Here is a 17404-nt window from a genome sequence, read left to right as displayed (position 1 = left end):
AGTCACTCACACACCGGATCGTTAAAATAACGGATTTTATTCCTGTATATAGTTGTTTCTAGAATCATAACTTTCGATAGAAATTTGCAGATTTTCCATATTGCAGGAATATTTGCATATAAATTAAGTAATCCTCAAAATATACATTATTTTCCAATCGTACTTGTTCGTGATGAAAATGTTTTCAATTTTTTACAACTGATTTTATACGCTGTTTCTATCATTTAGAAAATAAATTATAAGCTAGTTTTGAAAATTATTTAAAATAACAAACTACATGCATAGTCAAATCAAGTTCCAGAAACATTTAAATAAATCGAATAATTAGTCGTCTGTACGAAAAAAACATTCCGTCGTCTTTTAAATTATTGTTAGTTTCGCGCATTGTGCATTTGTTCAATTGCCAATCGCGATGTTTTCACAAAGAAGAAAAAAAAACAGTGTCACTATGAATTTCGCAGAACATAAAAACATACGAGCTTTCATTACGCACGGCGGGCTCTTTGGGACGCAAGAGGCAATCTATTGCGGAGTTCCTATGATTGGCATTCCCCTGTTTGGCGATCAACGCAACAACATTCTAAATTATGTCAACAAAAAGGTGGCAATTTCGCTTAATTCAGTATCTGAAGTTACCGAGGAAAAATTAACTTCGGCGATAAATACCATCTTGAAGGATCCCTCCTATCGGTAAGTACTCAAAGACTATAGACATTGGAAAGCCTAAGCATTGTACTGTTGTTTGCTAATTGTAACATGTTCAACTGGGCTTAATGAAATCATAACATTGATCGAGAGAAACTGCAAACACAAGATGTACCTGTGCTCAATTTACATAAGACGTCACGTAGTGACGATAATAAAGTTGTAGTTGCATCTTGTATACATATAACATATAATTGTAACATACATATTCTTATTTTTGTCAATTTTTTACTTTTCATTAATTTTTGTACAGATATATTTTTAACTTCACTCATTAGTTTTTTTTTTCAAAACTTTGTCCAATTTGAAAAATGTGATTTTACTTGTGAACATAATAAAAAATAAAATTGTGCAACTAACGATCAAATTATTAAATTGAATTTAAAAAGTCAAAATTCCGTGATTTAAATCTTATTAGCTTTATCGATCCGCGACCGGTTGCAGCGTTCATATCGCGGAATAAACAGAGCGTGTGCTCTCTATTGTAACCAAATCTTGCTTCACTCTCCAATGCATATCGTGAGTCGGTTCTAATCAATCGGTATGTGCTTTAAATTCCACATCCATTTCATCTGCACGAATCCGTATGAAACACGTTTTACGCGTAAAGGTTCAATAATAAGAGCAAACGCTTCAATCGGATAGGACGAATGAAAAGAGAGAGAAAAAAAATGTAAAATCCATATGAAGGTCGCGCACTTTTTGCAGCACGAAAAAAAATCAAAATTTCTCGAGCTAGTATCAAACAAACACGTGACACGACTAAACATACCACTCGTTATACACTTCTGAGTTTGGCCATAATTGATTTCGTCTGTAAACGTTAATCCCGCTGTATTGCTAAGAAACTTTTGTCTCATTCGTTTCAGTGAAAATATACAAACACTGTCGAAGAAGTTCCTCGATCGACCGATAAGTGCCTCGGATGAGTCCATATTTTGGGTGGAGTATATCGGGAAATATGGAAACGTAATTCAATCACCAGCACTTCAACTCTATTGGTGGCAACACTGCCTGCTGGACGTTTATGCCTTGATATTCGTCGTAATTATCACGGTGCTTTATATCGTGCTGTTTGTTCTCCGAAAATTAAAGAGGCTCTTGTTCGGATCGCGCACACCAAAGAAGGACAATGCAGCAATGAAGTCGAAGAAAAACAAATGAATATGCTGTCTCTCTTTCCTTGTTTTAAGAAATTTATCTTAGAAATTTTATCTTGTTTTTTTATACGCACGAAAGAAGCATTTCAAAACAATTTATTGAGTATAATGTCCTCATTTGATGCTGTATATAGTATTATAATGAAGTAGTTTAATTACTCGTCTGTGTTTTATACACACTAGAAACGATAAAACGCGCGCAGTTTATGGTCATGCATTGTATATTTTTAAGAATTTGTATACACGCGAAGAAATAATTGTATGCGCAACGTCAATTTAAAATAAAAAGTAATTTGTCACTCACTGATACGGTTCGCAACAGCAAAGTTGCACATCGCTAACTATACATGTTAAACTGTAACAATACAAAAATGTATACGATTATTATAGACTAATTATGTAAAATCCAGACTATTGTGTTAAATATACTTTATATTTAATATTTTTGAAAATGGGTATTTATTAAAATAATTATATAGAATACTGAAAGTCTTCCTTTTAAATATGAACTCACAAAATTTTATACGTATGGTTTTGTCTTTAACACTTATTCGAATCCACGTTCGAATCATTTGAATAAATAAAATAAAAGCACAGAACAGATGCTTTATTTTGCACAATTAGCAAATAACAAAAATGTAAGACACTTACCTTACGATTTCTCTGCCGTTGCCCGATGCCGTCTAGGCCTGCTTCTCCTCTCAGATTTTCTTGTTGCACTTACACTCACACACTCACTCGCGAAAATCGATCGCGCGAAATTTCGGACACTCCCGTACGCGATGTAAAATACCGTGAAATGCAGTAAACGACGTTCTTTACTTCCTGCCCGTTCGAGTCGCGAAGAACGACAGAGCGAATTACAGCGCGAACGCCGAAGTCGCACAAATAGGTATCTCTCTCTTCCCGAAAATGGAACAGATTACACGAAATCGATAGATAGTTAAAAGCGCGGTGCTTAAACGAAATGTAACCGCGACAACGTACCACGGTTTACTTTCATATTTTAGATGAGTTAGTCTCGTAAAATATCCATGTACATGTTAATAAAGTAGTCACCTCAACGCGCAATTCGTTTCTCATTACAAGTTGTAAAAACTTAATAATTAATCTAGTAGCGTTACTTGTCACTGATAAAGGATTCCAAATCAATAGCGTTTTATCCTTACATTCTTCACGATCGAGTCTTGGAAACTGACAACGCAAAAATAATACCACGCACGGAGCGACTCGCGCCACTGCTTGCCGGCTCGATGTTCGGCGAGCAAATGAGAGCGCGGCGACCTTCAGGTACAATGATGGTACGCAAAAACATCGTACGTCACCGCGCCGAGTGAAAAACAACAACAAAACGTTGAGAATTCGTTGGCCCATCTACGTTATGGAAAATTCCGTACTTATCACTCGCTCGCCGAACGTCGAGCCGGTAGGCAGCAGCGAGAGTTGTTCCGTGCGTGATATTATTTTTACGTTACCGGTTTCCAAGACTCGATCGCGAAGAATGTAGGGATAAAACGCTATTGATTTGTACACCTTTATCAGTGACAAGTAACGTTACTCGATTAATTATTAAGATTCTAAAACTTGTAATGAGAAACGAATTGCATGTTGAAGCGACGGCTCTTTATCAACGTGTACATAGATATTTTACGAGACCAACTCATCTAAAACATGAATGTAAACCGTGATACTTTGTCGCGGTTACATCTCGTTTACGCACCGCGCTTTTAACTATCTATCGATTTCGTGTAATCTGTTCCATTTTCGGGAAGAGAGAGATATTTGTGCGACTTCGGCGTTCACGGCGTAATTCGCTCTGTCGTTCTTCGCAATTCGAACGGGCAGGAAGTAAAGAACGTCACTTACTGCATTTCACGGTATTTTACATCGCGTACGGGAGTGTCCGAAATTTCGCGCGATCGATTTTCGCGAGTAAGTGCTATGAGTGTAAGTGCAACAAGAAAATCTGAGAGGAGAAGCAGGCCTAGACGGCATCGGGCAACGGCAGAGAAATCATAAGGTACGTGTCTTACTTTGACATATTACTTTTTATTTTAAAGTGACGTTACACATATAATTACTTCTCTCTCTCTCTCTTCGCGTGTGTATGTACAAATTCTTAAAAATACACAATGCGTGACCGCACACAGCGCGCGTTCTGTCATGTGTAGTATTTCTAAATTGTAAACCTGTCGTATCGCACAAGCGAGACAGCCAATCAGCATCTCGGAAAAGCGACAACAATACTTCGAGACTTTCGACTATCGACTTAACACGCCATTTTTATATAAGGAGGATTTTTATATGTACATGCGCGTACGCGTTTCAACACGTGCATCGATATTTACGCGCGCGTGCAGCGCCAACACTAAAATTTTTTCCCATCATTTGTCAACGAACTCGTATATAAGTGAAACGTCTAATCTAGGCGAAAAATTCGATATGTTAATGTGCAATCACTATTAACTGATCGAGTACCAAGATGAAGCAAATGGGTTTGATAAAATTGACGATATGTCGCGTTGTATACAATTATACTAGGCGCGAGACACTACCGCGTCTCGTGAAATAAAGTATACGTTTAATTAATCGTCTATCGTTTTATAGACATTTTTCTACACGTACATACGCGTACGCGCTTCAACAAGTGCATCGGTATTCGCGCGCGCGTGCAGCGCCAACACAAAAATTTTTTCCCATCATTTGTCAACGGACTCGTATATAAGTGAAACGTCTAATCTAGGGGAAAAATTGGATATATTAATGTGCAATCACTATTAAACTGATCGAGCACCAAGATGAAGCAAATGGGCCTGATAAAATTCACGATACGTCGCGTTGCATACAATAAAGGCGCGTTGCGTGCGCTCTCTGCGCAATTTCACTCGTCATTTTTGCTCCCGCTTGGTCGATTTCGCTTATTTTCAAACATGAAAAATACTTTACCCGACAGCGGCAACGTCGTATTCGCGGCTTTCAGCTTCATGCATTCTTGCTCACGTTCCAGCAGAATTCGACGAAGTTCCTCGTCGAGTAGCGTGCTACCCACCGTTGTGTTTCCCGGCATCTGTTCGGCAAACGACGCGTGGAATATTAATGAATTGCAGTCGCACAAGTAAGATAAGTAATAAATGTCCGGTACACGTTACGGCATAATTTGACTCCGTAACGTACGGCTACTTAACATGCGTCACGATCTACAACTAGAAACATGAATGCAGCCTTTGTTAATAGTTTACGTTAGTCAGCACCTAGCTTTGCGCTAAAAAATACTGGTCCAAGGCACTTTTAATTCTCCCTCGATAAAAATACGAATGTAAACCGAAGACTGGAGATTACTACGGCCTACTGAATATAATAATAAGTTTCTAAAAATAGTTGCTCTCAGGCATAAGATCGATCCTGTACGTTAAATGAGAAATCAATACACCGGGATCTTCCGTAGAATATAACTTGGCACAAAAGATATTTCCACGTTGAAATTATAAAATTGACATTCCGCGCGCTCTGTTGTTCCGAGCTACTCCTATATTTTCTCTGCATTCCAAATGTTCTCTGCATTTGCGTTCGACTTTATTAGCTCTCCGTATTCATTATAACACCGACAATTTGCCAATTGTTCGCGAAAGTCACCGTCGCTTCAATTTTATCACGTGAAGCAGGACCGCTGCGAAACTTTGCAGAATGAGTGGATATAAATCGTCGCCGTTGGAGATTTCAACGTATTATTGAGGAAATCGTTTCATTGGACTACGACACGACCCGTAATAACTTTATTGCATAGAAATGAACGTTATTGCATCCGGCCGAGGTGTCGCGACATGAAATAATGAAGCGGAACGTTTCACGATAAAGCCGCTTTGCCGTACGCGCCGAGCCAAGGAGCCTTCGGTTCTAGTAATCGGGATACTCGTAAAAGTTTATCTCTCATACGAATAATACATTACACATTGTATTTTAAATATTTATTATTTCCGACCGCTAAAATGCACGTCGAGCGAAAGCACCGGTGACATGGACGTTAATCACGACGGAAAAATATATTTTCCAAATGCGATTTCCGTGAGACATCGCATGCCACTTTTTACAATATTCAAGTATTGAGACGTGACGTAAAATGCTCAAATAATATTAATTTTCATTGATTAATGTAACAACATTGAATTATAAATAAATTACATTGTTAACCTAAAATCTCGTCAAACTTGGCCTCCTTATTTACTTGCTGCTTGTTTTAATTAACTTATTTTAAAGTAAAGTGACACGCGTATGTACGTTAATATAAATTATATATTTTCCTTTGTGTCTCTTTCTCACGATAGATAGTACCATTCATATTGTACACTAATTACTGGCGTTATTACAGCGCGAAGTGCAATCAACATAAAAACGCATTATTAGAACGGTTCAGAACGTCGTAAATAAGCGCGCCAGTGCCTAGTTGACAGACGTTATCGGCTTTGCAGTGCGTACATTTATTATCCAGTCAACAGAACTCCACTTATTCATTAATTAGTTAGTTTGTACGGTAATGTTACGTGTGCCTGAACGCTATATACGGATTATGGTTGCGAGCAGATCTGGATGAACAAAAGCTCTTATTTATTTACGCAACGCGTAATTTATTTTGTCAGACGTAACCGCTGATATAGATGACCTCAGTTAAACATTCGTTAAATACTCTTTGTGGCATGTACATGAAAAATTTATCCTTTTGATTATATATTACTTAAATGGCTTTAATTTTGCAAAATATTGTTCACAAACGGTATAATTAATGTATTATCTGAAATAAAACTAACAGTATCCGGGAAAGCACCGAGTATTGCGATTAATGTTATTTTAATGAAAAAAAAAGCGGTTTGCCATATAAATATCAACCGTGTTAATTTTCTCTGAAAACAGAACATGAAATCTCTGCCGAGGACATGTATTTTTAATATAATTTTTCTCCTATCGGTGCGTTTGATTATAAACTCTAACCGTTTCGAAACCGCGCTCGACAAATACGAACGACAAACATCGATGATTATTCGTGAAAAATCGACGATTCCCATATCTCATAAATGTGACACGGCTCCCCTAAATCAAACAGCCTGGTAAATAGCGAACCGTAAATTAACATTCAATTAAACACACCCGTTTGCCAGAAGATTCGTGCATTTACATTTCACTGAAATTTCACACCGCGCCAAAAAAGCATACGCGTATACCTGGATCGCTGGCATTTTTACGGCGGTAATTCCACACCACCTGGATGAAACAAGATATTCGTGCCATGTAAAAAGCGCTGCTCGCTTTAAAATTGATGCAAAGTGAAACAAAGATGTAAATGCGCGTTAATGGTTTTAATGTAAGTGGCTGCAGAACAATTCAGCGAAAAAGTATTTTTCGTACACAGCAATTAAAACTGTCGCGTTGAAAGTTTTGCGACAAATTCGTTAAGTATCATCGCTGACAAACTGACAATGAGTTCTCTGAGAGGGGCCCGAGTATGCGCGTCACGTTTTACATGCCGTGTATCTCGTTGCAACAGGAAACGAACATTATCGTCCGAACTTTTGGTGATTGAAAGTGCGCTGCGTGGGTAGAGGAGAATGATAATTGAAAAACCAAAGTAAAACGAAAATAAAATTGGGTGAGATCAAAACCGAAAGTAACAAGATTTCGATGTTCAATTATGGAGCAGGCTTTTCTATTTTAACACTGGTACAGTCGTCTCGCTAACTCAATGCCGAGGCAATCACGCTTTTTTTAAAAAAAAAACCTTAACCCATATTTCTCCACCGCACACATGTCGCGTTAAATATAGTCGGTTCATTCTGAGTTTTATTTGAATGAGTATCGAGTAACCGAGCGTCTAGCGATCGCGAGAGTCTTTCGCCGGTGCACTCGTCATTTAACGCGAAATATTCCTGTACAAAATGTCTGATTTTCATCTCCCGATGATGTCAATGCTGGCACGTAGGCAAATTAATTTAGAGAGACGGCGAACTTAAAAATCGGATAATTAACGCAAATTGGTAAGAAAATGGGTGTTTGTTTTTCTCGTGCTTTCGGATGAATAGCGAGTACCGAGAAATTAATTGTCGTTAAGAAGTCTATAGCATAAAGGTTTTTGCGAGCGTAATACGTTGAATAAGTAACAACCGTCTGTTGCAGTACGTGGGAGCGCGTATGCTACGAGATCATGCTCTTATCTTACGTCGACGCTGTCTAAGTTTATAGGTAACGCACAATATAGCGTGCTACGTGCATGCTACAATGCAATGTCAAGCGTTACTACTATCTATAAATTGACCATTGCTTTTAGCACGGATGCTCATGATAATACAGATATATACGCATGTATATAGGACACGCCCGTAAAGTTGCCATCAAGCCCCAGCAATGTAACTCTCGTGAAATAGCTGCGCTTCTTTTAAATTTTCCGCTTATACGGAGGGCAAAAGTACTGTTGCGTAAACTCGGAAGAAATGAACAAACGATAAATTACAAAAACAGCATATTAATCGAATAAAAATAAAATTGTACCGCGTACAACGGTAGCTTTTGCTTCCGCGCACAAACTATAAGGTGATATTAAATTTTAGATTTTGCCGTTTGTGCAGGAGACAATGAAAACATACCAGAATAAACCAGATGAATTTTGTATTAAGTGTTTTCGTAAAATCTCTTATTTTAATGAGGAAAGTATGATGTATACCATTGTTCCATCCAGTGGTACACGTATAACTGTGATTTATCGTTTTCCGCTTGCGTTACCCAGTTTATAAATGAATAAAATTCCAATTTAAAGCCGGTTGGTGTACGCTTTAAACTAAACTCTTTCTATATAAATGAATAATAGACAGCATTGCAACGATAAATTAATTAAAGTTCGGATCCAGACAACATTGTAAGCAACTAATTAAAAAATTTTCAGAATAAATAACCAATGCAATAAATCCAAAAAATTCCGCTTAATTGGTGAAATTGACTAAACTTCAACGTTTTAACAATCCGAGATGTTTTTCATCTACCGTGAGAAATTTCAAATTAGTTAATTTCGAGGTGTGTTTCAAACAAACCATTTCAGAAACAATTTTTGTTCGTAAACAAAAAGTATCTATTTTTTAAATATTATAAAATAAATTAATAGCCTTCGTCAGAATGTCAAAAAATAAATAAATTTTATAAATATTGAAATAAATTGTGTAAATATTGAAAATTTTCACTTAAAGTATTAATTTTTATATAAACACATATTTTTGAGAAATAAAGATTTCGAAATAAATTCTTCTTATTTTCTCATACGCCAAATGCCATTTTTCTTTTACAAACAGATCCCCGGATTATCGTCTGCGAATCTTATAACGTAGAAAAAGAAAGTCAAAACCGACAAACGTGTTTCTACAAATAATCCAATCATGTTTTCAACGCGGCAAAGTCCGCGCTATGTTAAAGCGCGATCACTAATATTACACCGTCGACGCGGTTGACGATCGTACTACTTTTTGTGAGGAATCCTTGAGAGTTATACTTGCGTCATTGCGTAATTTGCATAAGAAACGACGGTTCGCGATATAAATAAATATTTACGTGGTGGAGCAGCACTTTTACGAAAAAGAGACGATGCGAGTGTAGCGACAAGTTTGACGCAACTGATAGCTCGACTTCCGTTATCGTTCGAGGAAATGTCAGATCTATCTTCGCGCCCCCTTCCCTTCTTGTCGATCGTTTTCAAGATCTCACATTGTCGAGTTGCTGATTGATGAGTACCTTCGATTCGAGGGCTCGCGAGAGGATTCCACCGCGTTGAATGATAGAAGGAGGAGGAAAGGGGAATATCGGTTAATCGACCGCGTTTGAAAGCCGATTTGATACGACGGGCTACATTGACATAATGCATTATTTCCAGCTTCATTATATCGTTGAAACGATGAAATATTAATAAAAAGAATTCATGCGAGCTAAACCAATCGGAACTGCCATAGTACAGCGTTATATCTTTTTAAAGACTTAAGAGACTTTTCGTTCAATTTACGTTTACAAAGTTTCTTCTCTAGATGCTGTATTTATCGACTATTTGATCCTGATATTAAACTTGAAAGAAGAATATTTACATGTACTTGTTACGCGTTTTATTAGCAAGATTACATCAACAGAGTCTGACGAAGATTCGAAAAGTTTGGGAAGAAATATCTATCTTTATGTAAATATTATCGTACTCTTTAAAGCATTAAACACTGACTTCATATAATACACAAGTGTTTTACGAATTCAAAGTGGAATGGCAGAGGATCGTGGACTACACTACTACTTCAGTGCTTTATTTACGACAGAACTACGAGAACAAAGAATCGCTACGAGTAAACTGTTTAAAATACCGTAATATAAAATGTCTTCTATATGAACAAGGTGTTGGCTTTTAAGCGTGTTGACTAAAATTTTCATTGCTCTTTCATGCATTGTAAGCTTTAAAACTTCTGAATTCGACGAGTATTCTACATATTTTATATAAAATCACTCAAAATGGAACGGATTATCGAATATATATATATTTTTTTTTATTGTATATTACACAGAAAAACTTTACAACTCGTTAAAAGTTTTGACAAATTATGTACGAGAGATACCTTATTTCCTGTAAACTACAGCCATGCAATCACGATAGCGGAAATCGCATTAAATTTTCCATAAGAAGCTTTCGTCTTCCGTGGAGAAAACGCAAAAAGACCGTGGAGGTCCAACAGAAGTTTGCATTTTACAAGAATAACGTAAATGTAAATTCCTCCTGTCGCATACTGCGATAAAATGTGGATATTTGCACATTTCCACGCAAGCGAAAGGAAGAATAAAATAATCAGAGCTCCAAAATTGTCAACTTAACGTTTACGTATTACGAACGCAAAGAATGTAAGAATCGACTTACCTCAGTTTGCGTCTCCATGATTGATGTTATTGACAAGTCGCAAGAATGAAATACGTCAGTGTCCAAACCACACCAGATCTGGAACAATAGAAACAAATACTGATAATGAAATCCACGTCCTGACACAAAGAGAACATACTCATTAGATGATCACTGAAGAAGTTTCAACTTGGAAAAAAATCTTTCTGCGTGAACTTTTAATATTTTAAAAAGCTACAGTCGTAATTTATAAAGACACTCGGAAAATACGGGAGAGAGAAAGACAAAGAATATCTCTTCTATGTACACTCCTTTTCTATATACACTTTTGCGAAATAACTTATTGTTCGTATTATCACTAAATGATCATTCGTCGTAATTACAACATTTCTCATAACAGTATTTTTTTATTTCACCGTGCTTTGAATCACACAGGATATACGCGATAAAAATGACCTTGTTAAGCGGAGCACCTAATGATGCCAGGCTAAAGCGATAAATGTAGCGCGATAGCCACCGATCGACGGAAAAAGAGCGAGCGCATTACGCAAGCGTCGTGTTGTGGTCTCACGGATTTATTTTGAGAGGGATGCGGACCGGATACTTCTTTTGAATTCGATATGCGAGCCGAAGGCGATCTCTGTCCTAATTTCTACCTGGACTCTCCACCGATATTTTCGCCCTCGTCCAATTTTACGCCTCCGCAGCTATTCACATTTGCCTCACTCCCCATATCTACGTCAGAGCAAATCGATTCAATTTCCATTCTATTGAGATCAGCAGGTGGTAGAGCGCTTTCCTGCAGAACGCAACTAATCGTAAGTCTTCGATGAAACCATTCTGCGCGATCTACCGCGAAGGTCAGAAACGCGATTGATAGCTCGCCGTCGTTGATCGGCGAGAGACCGATCGCTTTTTGCAACCCCGTCAACGAGCTAATGATTGGAGCTTATCGGAGCTGTAGGCGACACGACATTAATCGACAAGAAGGATTCTTCGAAAACCCAAGAAATTGACGAAAAGAAAATTGTGTATCAGTGCGAAATATAAAATAGTTACAAGTGACCAATTCTGAAAAGTAACGCGTTACAGTTACTTTGCAGTTACTTTCTTGCAATGAAATTAAAAATATCAAATCTGCGTCCGAATTGTGAAGGCTCGATAAAAGTGTTTATGTGCAAATGCAAGACCTAAAATATATTAATGTAACTAATTAAATTAATTACTAGTTATCGAAAAAATGTAACTGAGTTAAGCTACAGTTACAGACGGAGAGAAAGTAACGAAGTTGAGTTAGAGTAACTCCCTAAAAAAAATAACTTTGTTACAAGTAACTTCGCAACCCTGGTATTAATAAACAGATATCAAAACACGAGAGCGAGACGAAAAAATCTTGTCGCTAAATCTATTTTGCTGCGGTATTTCAAGCGGTTGAGAAATGACGCGATAATTTGAGGAGAAATGCAATAATCGCGTAAGTTTGATCTTTATAGAAGGGATTTTGGACACTTGGCAAGCTAAAACGCAGTGAATTTTTCACATGGTGTCGCGCACGCTGTAGTTATTACATATTTTCTTGGTACTTCCAAACGTTCGCGGTAGTTTTGATGCCGCGTAGCGAAGCGCGAGAAACAGTGGCTTTCCACACGTACGAGTATAATCTGGCGTCTGGCCAACTCCTACGCATTAACGATCGTCGACGATTTTCGACACGAATCTATCTCCAACCGACGTCGGGTCCGCGCGTTTCCGAATAAGATCGCGCGCGAGAGCCGACAGCTGGTCCATCGCGTGTCCCGGTGCATCGCGAAGCCATGAAATTCCCTTCGTTCAATCGTTATTAAATTACCAGTCGTTGAACTTCTGATTAATTGCAGATATATACGGTAGAACGTTGGCGCAATCCGCGCAGTACCTTTGATTGTCGGAGCGTTTAAAATTTAAATTGTCCCGCAATATTATTCAGCATATTATCAAAGGAGAGTTTAGGAATATGAGATATCCATTATGTTTTCAACATATATGGAATCAGGTAACTTTACGTTCACTGCGCTTGCACTTTGAATTACGTGTACGCTCCGAAAATATAAATCCGAATTACATGAACCGTCGTCATGTGTGCGTGCGCGCAAAGTTTTCCTGTTATTTCTAAAAACATCGCTGCCTCGAATGTCCATCCTGTCTGATATTTCTACAGCTTTTCCGCCGCGTATACGTGTCTCTTTGTGCGAAACTGCAAGTCGAAGTCGAGTCAGCTGACGCGGACGGACCGAAAAAAGTTATTTTAAGAAAAAGAGCTCTTTAAGGAGACGTCCACGAGGAATTGACACAGGACGCGTTTCTATTTTCCATCCTTTCCGCCTGACGGGTCCAAGCTGCAAATCTCACTTGCGGTCGGATCGGCCACGGCGCGCATCTGGCCGCGTGTATCTGTGAAAATAGAATTTACGACGATGGCAGTTAGCCAACAAATCATTCCAGCCTAAGCGCGTGGTCCAGCGCGGTATCGATCTCCCCTGCTCGGCTAAGTCCATGGACACGTAAACACACAAATTAAATTAGACATGCCGTTAAATTGCTTGAAAGCTCGCGAACGGAGTAGAAAGGATCGCAAGACGAGCTATTTTCGCAGTCGCCTCGGTCGGCTTCGTTAATATGGTTTGCCATTCACGGGCATTCGGATATGGGTCCAAGTGCGGGCGCTCGATTATCCCTATTTGAGAAGCGGTCGGGCAGTTGGTTTTGCCAGGCTGTCATCCCCCTCCAGCCGCGACACCGAACGCTTCGTGTACGTCGTTTGCTAAAAGTACCGCCAACTTTATTTACTAAGTGTCCCGAGAACAACGGATATGCTTTTCAACGAGGGAATGTAGTAAGAAAAACGACGGTCGTTTTACCCGCGTCGATAGTTGCCAAGTTATTCGATCCTCGGGGAAAGTTGGAAGGTTTTAGCGAATTGAGCCTCGAGAGCGTCGATAGGATAACCCAACCCCTATTCTGCAGTCTATGTTTTTCTCGGATTTTATCCAGCCGGGGTCCAGTTAGGTCGGTCGGTCTTGGATTCGCGTCTGGTCCAATTCGTACTTGAATTCCCGCAGTTCCGTAATTGAGAAAACTGGTTGCGCGCCATCGTCAAGCCTCTTGATCGTCGAGGAAAATCGGCTCCCAACTGGATGCGGAGTATCGGTACGACGACAATCCGATGCACCCCTATTCAGGGCACTTTATAACAATACACTGCGAAAGCTAGTTGCAGTCCGGACGTACATGGCTAACCGCACTGCGACGAGATCCTTTGAATGACAATTACTAGCGGAAGCCCTTCGGCACTTGGCTGACAAGAGTTATTCGCTAACTCCCATTCCGCAATTCGCGCTGCCAATGTGATTCGAGGAAAGACGCCGCTTGTTTGTCGCGCGAATGCTCATCGAGGAAACAGCGCCGTGTTAATGTCTCTCGCTGACATATAAAGTACCTGCTTATTACCTGTACATCCAAATAGGCGTACCGTGGCGCTGCGGTTACTCCTTTGTTAGGATCAATGTCATTGACGACTGCGCCGAAATATTCATTTTTGCATTCCTGTGCGTCGGAAACTGTGCAAATTGCGCGAGCAAACCGCACGACTTATACAAGAGTTGTTCATTTTACGTAACGTACACTCGCGCGGTGGCCAAAATATTCTATTCAAAGTACCAGCGGGAGATAATATCTTCGTGCCTCTCTTTCGCGTGTGACGGATCACAGGCAATTATGACTATCGTATTAACACTTGCGACGATAAAAAAACCCACATAGCGAACGTTATCTGGCAGATATCGTATAAATATCACAAAGTCTGATGCAAAGCTATTCAGATATCGCTCGGATATCTGAGAGAGATGTCTTCGAGATTCTAAAAATTCATAATTATTTCATCTAACAATAAGATACAATATCTGATTTTATATCAAGTATTAGATATCTGTATTTCAGTAAAATCCGATTTTACATATTACAAAATGTGAAACGTAAAATATATTTTTTCTTTGTCAGTTCCGGCATAAAGTATTAAGGAGCGCGACCTCCATAAATCAGCCAACCTTTACTTTTTTATGCTATCAATATAAACTCACATTTACCGTTTTTTTTTCATTTTTGCCGTAATATTTCTTTTTCATGTAGATAAGTTTAAAAAAACGTATTTTGAGGAAAAGTTAGATAACAAACAATTATTTACAAACAAAACAATAAGATAATGGAAATGAAAACGTAAACCAAATTTTTTAGAGAGATATCAGAAATGTGACATCCTTAAAATATTCAGGATATATCATCTACGAGATATCTCAAATATGACTGGTGAAGCGATATCTGATTTAAGTCTCAGGGTATAGTTTGCTGTGCGAGAACCATTGCTTCAAAATATACACGGTAGAATACGGCGACGTTTTTGCGTATACATCATTGCGTAAAATACTTTCCAGGTAGCCAGCTGACGTCACTTGTCATGTTGACGTAGAAATGTGGTCACTCTGGGAAAAAAAAAGACAGCAATTCATTTTGAGGCCCACAATTGGTAGTCGAATTACTTGGATTGTTCGTCTACTCTGGGAAAAATTTTGACCGTTTTTCTTTTGCAGTTAAGCAACTTAACATTTCGGTTAGCGCCTCTTAAGTGAAAATTATCTTTGCGTAAATGTTGGTTATAGATAGAACAGCTAATTGCGATTTCAGTTACGCGGGGTAAAATTCGTAAAAGATCAGAGTGTTACGAACAATCCGAAAAAATAATTCGATGACTAATTGTGGGCCCCAAAATGGGTCGCTAACTGTGTTTTAATTTTTAAGTAATGCTAATAAATTCTGTCAATTAGTTCTGCCGATATTCAGTAACGCAAAGATAATTTTCACTTAAGAGGCACTAACCGAAATGTTAAGTTGCTTAACTGCAATTGTCTTTTTCCCTTCCAGAGCAGAAATATTCATTTGAACGTCAAAATGACGACAAGTCACGTCAGCTGACTACCTGGGTTCCGTCGTAGAAATAGTGACGTTAACATACATGAAATGAGAAAAAGTGTGGTTTTTTTTTAATAATCCGATTAGTAGAGCGAACAGGCCGTACTTGTTCTCCTCGTGTGAGAAATTGACAACAATTAAGCGCGCTACAATGACAACTGGATTAACGGTGGTGATGGCTGCGATGTGACACCATTTAAAATAAGCTTGACGCGAGAAAACGGCGGGGCATATTTCTCTTTCTCTTGGGCGATACATTTTGGACCGTAAAGAAAATTCCACTGGAGCTATTCGACCGGATTGATACGATTCGCGCGAAAATACATATTCGGAGTACAATCGTATCGGGTCTATGCACCGGTTGTATACAAGTATCATACTGCAATCGTATCAGAACTCAATTTGTGGTGGTATGCTGTCTCCTACATATTTACCCTATGTCGACTCCATTCGAGAAATTCTAGCGAGACGTGTATCGTCATATCGTGTGCGGAATACACAAAAGCGGCGCCGTGAGAGACATACTATTTGCTATAAACGGTATAAACTATTGTCGCATTAATCATAATATCGCGTTTATGATATCGCATTGTACGCGATATTAATTGCACGCTCTTGTGGGAAGGAAGGGCACGTTTAACTGCGGATTAAAAGTAATTGTACAAGTGGTTCGTGCGACCCGGTCATCCGATTAATGTACTTGGATATTTCATTACGTGCGTTAAAATCATTCGACGCGATTGAAAAAAAGCGCTCGTGCAATATCGATATGAAGCGCAACGGTGAACGTGTTCTGCAAACCGTATTAAACCGTGCGAGATTCGTGTCGCGCAATGTTTAACGAGAGTTAAACAACGTCTCGTTCGGATCTTGAAAAATATATCACTGTACAATTTATTCCATTTGCATGCAGATATATTCTTGTAGAGCGAAAAACAGTTTAACCTGTCGGAAGGAACAAGTTGCGAAGATAAATAGGAAAAGCAAAAGTGCTAAATATGGCCAAGAATAGGTAAATATGCAAATGTTATGCGTACGAGTCAAGTATGCAAAATTATGCACTTATAGGTGAAGTATGTGCGAAAAAAAACTACGATTCAACACAGGGTTGAAAACGCATAGCATTTGAAACGCACTTGTATTTATTCATTACTCAGGGAGGCAAATACAAATAAATATGCATCGGTATATTCGAGCTGCGTGTGTCGCGCGAGAGAAACGGGGTAGGGAAGTTATACTTTATTCCATTTAGAAAAACTAACTAGTATTGTAACGCGTAATAAAGAGCGAAGGGTAACAAAAAAAAAGTCGTCGCACGTCGCGCATCAGCTATCCAGAGGGAAAACTGTGATACGCGCGGAAATCATAGTTTTACACTTTTCCCCGCCCGACTTTGATCCGTGCGTGCGGTATCAGAATTTTGCGCGACAGCTTATTTTGTGACTTGGATATATCGTACGACGCGCGCAACTATCTCAAGCTATCGCGCAACGTACCGGGTTTTTCGCTTTTATGACCCGGGCTACCGAGTATAACGTTTCGTTTATATACGGATATACGTGAAGCCCGGACGTGTACGCTCGCGTACGTTGGCGAAGAGCGAAGAGCAGGCCGAGGAAGGAAGGTCACTCGATAATGCTCTCGA

General features: G+C 38.9%; 1 protein-coding gene and 1 pseudogene across 1 annotated transcript in view; one reads left to right on the top strand and one right to left on the bottom strand.

The window, feature by feature from the left end:
• The window catches only part of LOC105563475, a 9859-nt pseudogene extending 7834 nt beyond the window's left edge, over positions 1-2025 (top strand).
• The window catches only part of LOC105563476 (calcitonin receptor-like), a 47732-nt gene that overhangs the window by 24180 nt on the left and 6148 nt on the right, over positions 1-17404 (bottom strand). Inside the window, exons 2-3 of the mRNA XM_012015091.1 lie at positions 10780-10857; positions 4812-4932 (exon numbers count right to left, since the gene is read on the bottom strand). Coding sequence (XP_011870481.1) covers positions 4812-4932; positions 10780-10797 — 139 coding nt within the window. The 5' untranslated portion in view covers positions 10798-10857. The remainder of the gene's footprint in view (positions 1-4811; positions 4933-10779; positions 10858-17404) is intronic.

This window comes from Vollenhovia emeryi, unplaced genomic scaffold (assembly GCF_000949405.1).
Source record: "Vollenhovia emeryi isolate VEMERY1.0 unplaced genomic scaffold, V.emery_V1.0 DF939175.1, whole genome shotgun sequence".
NCBI lineage: Eukaryota > Metazoa > Arthropoda > Insecta > Hymenoptera > Formicidae > Vollenhovia > Vollenhovia emeryi.
The sequence above is the reverse complement of the archived record's forward strand: the minus strand, read 5'-3'. Positions and strand labels throughout refer to the sequence as shown.